General features: G+C 36.8%; 1 protein-coding gene across 1 annotated transcript in view; it reads right to left on the bottom strand.

The window, feature by feature from the left end:
* COL5A2 (collagen type V alpha 2 chain) overlaps positions 1-6,983 on the bottom strand; it is a 145,813-nt gene extending 138,830 nt beyond the window's left edge. The window contains exon 1 of the mRNA XM_032292672.1: positions 6,486-6,983. Within this exon, the coding sequence (XP_032148563.1) occupies positions 6,486-6,582 (97 nt within the window). The 5' untranslated portion in view covers positions 6,583-6,983. The remainder of the gene's footprint in view (positions 1-6,485) is intronic.
* Positions 6,984-10,427: the final 3,444 nt, after the last annotated feature.

Genomic DNA, 10,427 nt, shown 5'->3' with positions numbered 1-10,427 from the left:
TGTTGCCCAGGCTGGAGTGCAGCAGTGGCATGATCTCAGCTCACCGGTTCTACCTCCCAGGTTCAAGCAATTTTCCTGCCTCAGTCTCCCAAATAGGTGGGATTTCAGGGGCCCCCCCCAAAGCACAGATCAATTTTTTTTTTTTTTTTGTATTTTCAGTAGCGATGGAGTTTCGCCATGATGGCCAGCTGGTATCAAACTCCTGACCTTAGGTAATCCACCCACTTCAGCCTCCCAAAGTGCTGAGATTACAGGCGGAGCCACCACACCTGGCCTCTATTGTCTCTGTAGAAGGCAAGATTTAGATAGGAAAAATCTTGCTTTATTGTAATTTCCCTTATACATTGTTTCTTAGTGAATATTTTAGCGCAAGATAAAATCACCTTGATTTATTTGAAGGGTTTAGTTTTTAAAATATTGATAAAATAAAAACCTTAAGGTTGCCAATATGGTCACACCTTTAAGGCAAAATTTTCCATAGGATAGATTTCCCATGCCAATGTCAAGGGTAAATAGTCTTTTAAATATTGAATGTGACAGCCTATCTTATATAAAATTTAGATAAATATATCTGAAATTTATATTGAAATACATTTAAAAGGAAAACAAAATTATCAGTATCTTCCTGATAATTATATTCAGACTCCAAAAGCCTATTCAAGCTGTGACTTTTAGTTATAAGAAAAGTTCAAAGACTTCAATTCATATTTATCAGTAAGTTGATAATGTCTCGTTTTACATTTTTAGTGAAAATTCTAGCTTCGTGGAAATAAATAAAAAATATTAAATCAAGGAATATCTTTATATAAGATTTGTCTCACATAAACTGTGCAAATTCCCCAAATTTATACAATAGATCAATTAATAATTAACACTTCCAGTCTTTTTCCCTTTCCGTTACAATATCTCTTATGTGTAAATCTAAGCTTTACAATGTTGCCATCTCAGAGAAGAAAATCAGATTAAAAATCAGCTGATCTTTGTTCATACATTTTAAGAATGCCAGGTGTAAGGCCAGGTGATGATGTATGAATCATTCTTCAACCTGGAGAAAACTGTATGATTTTTTAAAATTACATGCTGTGACCATAGATTAACATGATTCCAATCCTCTAATTTCCAGCTTCTTAAAACAAAGCATCCTCTTTCTGCTTTTGCCTCACATCCTGCATTAAGTACTTGTCTAGAATGATGAACACAATAAATTTCAGGCCTGTAGTGATAGTGCTGAAAGTGTTCAGAGCAGAAAGAGAGAGAAAACAATGAAAATGAAAAACATACATTCACCTGGAAACACATTTGAATAGCATGTGTCTTTTGCATAGTAGAATAATTAGTCTAACCCACCATGAGAGGGATTGGGCCTTAAGTTATTTTTCCAGAAGTGATGGTGAATTTGCAATGGTTTATCTACAAACTTCAATTAAGTAGCCTTATAAGTAAAATGAATAACTAAAATAGCAAGTTATTACCAAAGTCTTAATGTGTAGCCCTGGAGCACATAAGCCAACAGGTCCACATTAAGATTCAGAGTGTCAGTCAAAGATTTAATACAGTGGTTCACCAATGTAAATCAGAGTCACCTGGAGAGCTCTAAAAAACATACAGATGCCCAGACCCCATCCAAACCCCCTAGATATTTGGAAAGTAGGTGGGGGTGGGGGGAGCTAGAGGGCTAGAATCTATATTAATCAGAAGATCTTAGGTGATTTTTTATACCATTTTTATCAACACTGATCTGTGGCTTGCTTACTCACTACCACACAGAGTCATGGTCCAAGTATACATTGTGTTAGTCAATATTAAGAATTCACTAAATCTATGAATCTGCCAATGTACATATGTGGAAAGAGATATACTCTTCAAACTAAAGCTTCAGTTTAGTTTGAATAAAAGTTATAGGTGTCAAAATTTATCTAAAGACAATTAGATTAGAAAGCAAAGAAAATGCAGCCTAATATTTAAGTGTCATTCAGTCTTGGCTTCACAGTCTACTCAGAAATGAACCATAACCAAGGTGGATCTAGCCACACAACTACATTTTGTCCATTGAAACCGTAAGATCTAGGCCACTAAAAGTAGCTGACCTTTTTGTTCACTGAGGTAGGGACCATAGGACTCTAATAGTGGTGCTTCCTTATATCTTTCATAGTAGAACTCAATTCAGTAGAGTATATTGCCAGCACCACTCAGGTAAAGGCTACATTTCCTAGCCCCTTTTGAAGCTTTGTATGACCATATGACTAAATTCTGGCCAACTGTAAGTTTAGATGTTTTGAAGACTTTAAAGTCTTCATAAAAGGGAGCAGGGTGGGGAATGGCTCATGGTCTTAGTTTCCCATCCTCTATCCACATGCCTAGAAAGTAATGCAATGGCTGGAGCTTCAGCAGCCATTTAGGACCATAAAAATAAAAAACCATACTGTAGAGATACGGGAGCCAGGAGAGGTAGAAAAAGCTTCAGTCCCTAATGACTTTGTGGAGTTAATATGCCAGCCTTTCACTACCTGCTTATAAGCATTTCTTTATATTTAAAAAAGAAAATCTTTTCTTTTTTTTTTTTTTTTTTGTGATGCAGAGTCTTGCTCTGTCACCCAGGCTGGAGTGCAGTGGCATGATCTTGGCTCACTGCAACCCCCGCCTCCCAGGTTGAAGTGATTCTTGTGCCTCAGTCTCCTGAGTACTGGGACTACAGGCATGCAATATCACGCCAACTTAATTTTTGTATCTGGGGTAGAGACAGAGTTTCACCATGTTGTCCAGGCTGGTCACAAACACCTGACTTCAGGTGATCCACTCACCTCGGCCTCCCAAACTGCCAGGATTATAGGCATGAGCCACTGTGCCCAGCCAAGAAAACATTTTTTTGTTTGTTTAAACGACTGCATTCTGCTACATGTACCCGCTATAAAAATCTGCATGTCCTACAGGATTCATAGTATTTCAATAGTAATGAATTTAAAACAATTTATGAATGAACATATATCTTAGGCTATGTATTCATATTCTGTACTTCCTTTAAAATGATGTCATCCAAGTACTGCTGAGTGTTAACTATCTGCTTCCTCATATTTGTATTGTAACAATGTGATAAATGGCAGACATATAAAAATGCAAGAGACCATGACATATAAGACTGTGAGCCCCTCATCTCCCAGTATGCAAAAGTTAGCTTGGGTCCAGGATATCAGTGTAGGATTGCAACATGATGGCTGTAAATTCATGGTCCATGAGCCAAATACATACTCAGGTATATTTTATTTGGCATATGCAATACCTTCTGAAAATGTTACTTTTGACTGTCTTAAAGTGGGCATGCACTTTCAGTTCTCCACAGGCCCCATCATCCCCTGTTGATGTACAAACACTGGCTTGCTTCACTTATTTATGTTATCTGCCTGGCCTCTGAAAGCATGGAAGTGAAGTTTACAGTATTTGGAAACAAAATGTTACATTTCTGCACCTTCCTTTCTACATTGCTTATCCCATGATGTATACAATGATTCATAACAAAGATTATTTTCTAAAATTAAGTATATAGCTTCTAATAACAAGAATGTATATAGCTCACTAGGTGCTAGGTATTAACTTAGGAATATAAAATATACTGTAAATGCTCTAGTATTTTCCTTAACACAAATGTGGAATCTTTCAACGACTACCACCCCCATGCACACACGCTCTCACCACACACACACACACACACACACACACACACACACACACACACAAATTCTTTAAAAGCTAATTTTGTCATTTTAACTCCCTGATTTTTCACACACACACATACACCCACATAAACTCTTTAAAAGCTAATTTTGTCATTGTAACTCTCTAATTTTGATACTTTAGTTTTATTACTTTAGTTTTAAATAAAGTCAGCCCAACTCCTAAACTTTCTCCTTTCAGTTGCTTATGAATTTAAAAATTCAAATCAGTTCTTGAAACTTAGTGAGAATGGAACTGATTTGGGCTTAAAATGCCTAAAACTATATTTATTTACTTTTATCTTCTCATTCATATGTATTTCTATCAGGCAAGCAGACTCTGATTATATTTTAGATTTCTGGTAAATAACTACAGTCAAGTAAAGGGAAATATACCCTAAAGTCATAAAAGGAAAGAACAAATAAAAAAACTTATTAATACGCACTTACATGCAAAAACAGATCTCCACATTTCCAAGGAGACATATTTGTACAAAATGTAAATATCACATTATGTGACTGTTACAGCCAAAATTTGAAAAAAGTGTACTTGCTTTTCATGTGTGCCTTAGATATTTCTTTCATTTAAAGCATCTGTTTAAGCTTACTCTTCCCCAAATTCAAAATCAAATGGAGTTTCTAAATTCTGACACTTCTATTAAGCTTGTGACATGTCTAAACAGGAAAAAGAAAGTACTGCCAAGTATCCATACAATATCAACTTAAACCAAGATATTCATGGTAAGTAAGTACAACACAAGTTAAGCAGCTCTGAATATACTATATTCTGGAATTATTTTCTCTACTATCTTGAATTAGGGCCATAATGACTTTCTTTTGCTGTTGAATTTTTATCGCTTATATTCTCTTAAGTTGAGAAATAAAATACTGGAATTTTTTACAATACATATGCAAGCAATTACACATTCTGTAAAATCTGATGTTTGGAATTCCATTTTCTGTGCTGTTTGGTTATACTGCGGGATGTGGGCACTGGGGTTGGATTGGAGTTGGGGACTTTTTTGTACCAAGCATCACATTCCTTACATTTATGTCAATTACTATTAAGAAAAATTAAATTCTTCTCATTTTTCAGAAACACCTACAGAGTAATTACAACTATTTGGGAATGTCTTTTATAATATGGCCTATTTCATATACTTTGTGAAACATTCCTTTCATTTATTCACATATTCAATTATTTCCATACTTTATTAAAGTACTTTATTTTAACATAAATTAACAAAGAAAGTGGTACTAAAAGTTGAAAATTAAAGTTGTTTGCTTTGGTGGGGGAGGGGAGTAAGTTGTTCTTTTTAGAGTCAAATTTGCAATTTCTTTTGTAATTTTTCTGTTTTTTTTCTCCTGTTTTCTGACTTTCAGTTTCTATTCAATTATTTTTGCCACCCTTCCAAACAACACGTGCTTTTCATGCCATTATAAAGAAACTCAAAACTTTTTACCTTTTATAAATTACCTCATATTTTAAAAACATAAAATGTAACATAAAAAGTTCTAAGTCTTAGAAAGTGCCCCCTCTATGGGACTCCTGACAGATTGTTGGATATTCATCTCCAGATTCGTATTTTCACTTTTTAAACTTTTTAGAACTTCTGATCTCTAGATTAATTTTATAAACATTTTAGAAGCAAAAACACAGAAGCAGATACTTGTCCTAAAAATACATGCATGTACAAAAGTAATAGAAAAGGTAAGTGAATGTCCAAAGTTTTAAAAGCTTTAGTTTGATGTTAAATAGTTGAGTTGATGAAAATCAATAATGGCTTATTCTAAAAGAGTACATGTCTATATTTGAAAGTGCAACCCTCAAGAGTAAAGACTTAATAGAGGAATCAATTTAAATATTTTCTTATATTCAAGAAACAGCTATGCATTTTTGCTTAACCATACCATATAACCCAACTGTAACATATGCAAATTGCACAGGAAAAAACACTTGGTCACCAGGCAAGATTTATCTTTAAAAAAAAAAAAAAAAAAGCTTCTATCTAGAGGGTAATGTCCATGCAAATATTCCATGCCAAATAAGATATATATATAAGGCATGCTGATTTCCTGCCTTCCGCCAGCCAACTGGGAACCACCACTGTCCTGTTAATCAAGCCAGTAGGGTGGGAAAATACCACTGTTTAAGAAATCTGGCTTCTATCAGCCTCTGTCATGGAGAAACAAATGAGACTGCCTCCCAGTAAGCAAAAGTGATCACATTTTCACAAATGAAAATGGTAAAGAAGTGTAAATTGTTAAAGAGGAAAGAATGAGGAGCCAAATACAAAGAAAAATCAAAGCTATCAGAGTTGCTGCAGAGGTTTTTCTAAACAAAGAATTTTATGAAGCAGCTGAAGTTCAGTACAAAAGACTCCACCCTACCCAGCTTCTGCCGCGACTTTTCCTTGCTCTGAAAACTCCAGCCCACAGAACAGAGCTCCTCTAACTAAAATGTCTTTAATGCTCCGTTTTAAGCATTCACTCGTTTCTTCTTTTAAACTTCCCACTCTCACACTCAGGCAAAAGGATTTATTGTAGGCTTTTCCAGAAAAATTTAGTAGTGTACTCTCTCCAACGGCAAATCTAGAAGCTCCGGGTTTACAAACATCCCAATTGTCTTTCAAGTCGTTTTCCAGGTGCAAATCCGTCAGCCCCCTTCTCAAACTTCAAACCAGAGCCTCCTCTTCACGCTCTTCCTGAGGCTTAACATTCCACCTATTTCCCAAACCGTGCAATAAACACTACAAGCAAAGCAAATGGCAAACTCACCATCCTCGCCTTCTTCCTGGGCTTTTATTGAGACAAATTGCCCTAATAAAACAGTAAGAATGAGGAGAGGTCTTGCTTCCGCCCAGTTTGCCATCATGTCTAAATATTAGACATGTGGGTTCTCCTGAGAGTGAAAAGTAGATTCTGAGGTTATTGTAGCACCATGAAGTCAGCTGTGGGCTCTTCTTTCAGCACCAGCCCCAGGGCAGCCTCTGCAAACCCCGTTTTTCAGCACCAGCTCCAGCACAGTCTGCGAAAACTTTTTTCAAGCGATGCAGCTTTAAATAGGAAGAATGCTGCCTCCACTTCTTTTCCTGCCCCTTTTCAGCTTGTTCAGGCTCATAACCATCCAGTGTCTGCCAAGCAACGGTCTGATTGATGGTAAACAACCAAATCAGAACACGCGTCTCTGTGCCTGAACTTTCCCTATTTCATTTAACTTTTAAGCATAGATGGGGCTTAATAACAGAAACAAACATTTGTTTCTCCTTTCTTTTATTTTTAAGAAAGTCCGTTAAAACAAAAGGGTCCTATTTTCCCCTCCCTAACCTTTCCCCCAGACACACACCCTTTAACTTTTCCCCTATAAGCTGAAAAAGACATTCTGGAGGAAACAGCCTTTTAACCTAGTGATGGTGGGGGTGTTTTTTTTTTTTTTTTTTTAATATGTAGATATTCCAAGGCTTTCTTCTCCACCTTAAATCCTTAAAGAATCACATTTTAACCCTTTCTTTTAACTGAATATGGAGTATTCTTATCCCCTTCTCAGATTCTATTTCCTTTCCCATACTCTGAAAGGGAATTATTAGAATGTTGCCCAGGTAAAGTCCAGGTGAGAAAACCATTTTGGAAAAATGAATTTGTGATACATTGTAATTCGAATAAGAAGGCAGGTCCTTTCCTAACGTCTCCGCATCTCTTATTAAAGGGCCACATCTGCAGGTTCCTCTTGTCCTGGAGAGTTTTACCATGCTGAAAAATAGTCTACTAAGCAGTGCAGAGGAATGGCAAGTTCTCTACCTTTGGATGAAAAAAGGCTTGTTTCTGCCTTTCTTGAGTGGTTCTGCCACTCAACAATTTTGTTGAGTGCACATAGTCCTTTATCTCTGTGCACTCCAATTTTCTCATTTGAGAAAAGGGCTTTACCCTGACCAGTGTACAGGGTTCAGTGACACTAAAATGAGTAGTGTATTATTAACAAAGTTCCAAATTGCAAAGAACTACATAAAATTAGATGGTGGTATTATTCACTCTAAGCCAGTTTTGCAGGGAATATAATAGACTCAGTTGCACATACCTTTTAAAGACAATATCCATGAACTTTTGTGCCACCCTCACACTTGCCAACATCTTAGTAACCTCAGAGAGTTCTATATAATCTACCGTATTTGCCACCTTGAGTCTCCCTAGAATCAGAATTGATGTTCTGTACAATACAAGTGAGTCCATTGTTTATAATTATTCGGCAACAGGTGCCTTGCACTGTGCTAAGCACTGGACAGAAAGGATGACACAAAAGAAATAAAAGACATATTCATCACATTCAAGGAACATATGTAGGTGTTGAAAAACTAAATTTACAGGAAATAAAGATACATAAGCCAGAGCATATAAATATGTGAGGGATGCATTAGCCCAGTAGAAGTTCAGAGAAAGAAGAAATTATAAAATAAGATTAGGCAAGTAAGACATTATTACTACTTTTCTTAATAGAAGAAATCCAAGAACTTTTGCATTTTAGCTTTGAAACTAGACTCTGGATAAATATTCCAGTGGAGGTCAACTATCCCAGTTGTTTCCAGTTTTCTAACCCTGTACCCCTCAGTTTTTATTTTCATTTAGACATATCGCATTTCAGTGACTTCTGTCACCACCACACTGTTCTCGGGGTGCCCTTACACTTAATGAATTGGCTAAGTGAGGATGAAAAACCACCTTTCAGTTAATTCTTTCTAGAATACCTGAGAGAGACTAGGACTTGAAAACCACCTGACGAAATATTCAAAGATAACAGGAAAATAAATAACTGCGGGAGGAAGGAGTTAACCTTTCTCTGAGCTTGCCAGTTCTATTCTACCATGATGCAATTTTAGACCAATACCGCTCTGATATTGAAGGCCTAGCACAATTTTCAGGCACCCTGTGCAGCATTTTTACTGAACTGCAAAACAACAGACATTTATGGAGAATCTAACTCTCAAAACCTATGCTGGCGATACAACAATGATTGGATAAGATTGCAGGACTTGAAAGCAGTCAGTGTAGAAAACACTCAGTGGCTGCTCAGATCAGTAGTTTAGTATCTGTCATTAAAATAGTTATCATCTGTTTGTTAATAAAGTTGTTTTATTAACTATAAACATGGCTTATATAAGAAAGATTAAAACTACAACGCAATCTCTCACAGTTGCCACCAGATTCAGTCACCTCTTCCCACCATAGTGAAAGCACATGGTATGACAGGGGCATAGCAAATATTTGTCAAAAGAGCTGAGGTAAATAAATCTTCCATATTGTCCTTGTGAACTCTTAAAATCTTATTGCTGTCAAGTCATAAATAGCAAAATGTTTTGCAACTTGGGCTTTTTCTCTGTCTGCTTTTAGGGTCCCACATTACAATTTGGAAAAGACTAAAATATATACAAGTGTGGACCAGGAATGTCTGTTTAATATATGTGGTTGGATTCAGAATCGAGGACAATACCATTTCTTTGCCCTTAAAGAACTAATTATAGGCCAGGCACGGTGGCTCACACCTGTAATCCCAGCACTTTGGGAGGCCGAGACAAGTGGATCACTTGAGGCCAGGAGTTGGAGATCGGCCTGGCCAATATGGTGAAACCTCGTCTCTACTAAAAATACAAAAATTAACTGGGCATCGTGGTGCATGCCTGTAATCCCAGCTACTCAGGAGTTTGAAGCTGGAGTATTGCTTGAACCCGAGAGGCAGAGGTTGCAGTGAGCTGAGATCATGCCAGTGCACTCCAGCCTGGGCAATAGAGCAAGACTCCACCTCAAAAAAAAAAAAAAAAAAAAAAGAAGAAAAAGAACTAATTATAGACCTCACTGCAGCAGTGGGGCACTCAGAAATCTGTCCCAATTCCAGTGAAGCCTATCCCAACAGTATATGTTTTATAATAATATGTGCTAGTAAGTGAATATTTTCTAATTCTCACAGCAATCCTGAAAGATATTTATTATTTTTTTCCAATTACATATAGGTGATTATAGTTCAAAGACATTTACTTGCTCAAGTTTGCTCACGTACTAAGCAGTAAATCTAGAATTCTATTTCAGTGATGTTTGACTCCAAAGTGAATGTTCTCATCCATTTTTAAGCTCTTTTTAGATCTCCCTGACACTCAAACTTCCATTACCACCACACTGTCCCCAGGAGGAGCCTACTTCCGCTTAATAAATGGGCTGAGTAATCACCAAAAATCACCCTTGCGCTACTTCTTTCTATAATATATAAGAAAATCAGTACTTACAAACCACCTTGCTAAACATTCAGGAAGAATAACAGAAAAACAAATAATAAAATTCAAAGATTCTTATATTTCTTCCACCAAGAGAAGTGATAATAATGCCTTACTTGCCTAATCTCATTTTATAATCTTCCCTTTCTCTGAACTTCTGCTGAGCTTAATGCATGCCACATATATTTACATGCTCTGGCTAACAAGAAAAGGTGTCTCAGCGCCCTTTCAGGGTTGATCTCTCCCTCTGCACTCCTCATCCCATTTCTTCACATCTCCTTGAAGATGTGACTCTGTCAGTGTCTCCTTCTCTCTTCTCTACCTTCCACCTTTCTTCCTCTACGAGTACCTTTCCTACAGCCTGTAAAGCTGCTCCTCACCAATAGCCGATCTTTAACATAAAAAAAGAAGGGGAGATTTCCCTTAACCCCACATCTTCTGTGGTCTCATTTTCCCTTCCACT

This window comes from Sapajus apella, unplaced genomic scaffold, assembly GCF_009761245.1.
Source record: "Sapajus apella isolate SASKATOON/1434 unplaced genomic scaffold, GSC_monkey_1.0 scaffold28, whole genome shotgun sequence".
Taxonomy (NCBI): Eukaryota; Metazoa; Chordata; class Mammalia; order Primates; family Cebidae; genus Sapajus; species Sapajus apella.
Note: the sequence above shows the minus strand (reverse complement) of the source record. Positions and strands in the feature narration are given on the sequence as shown.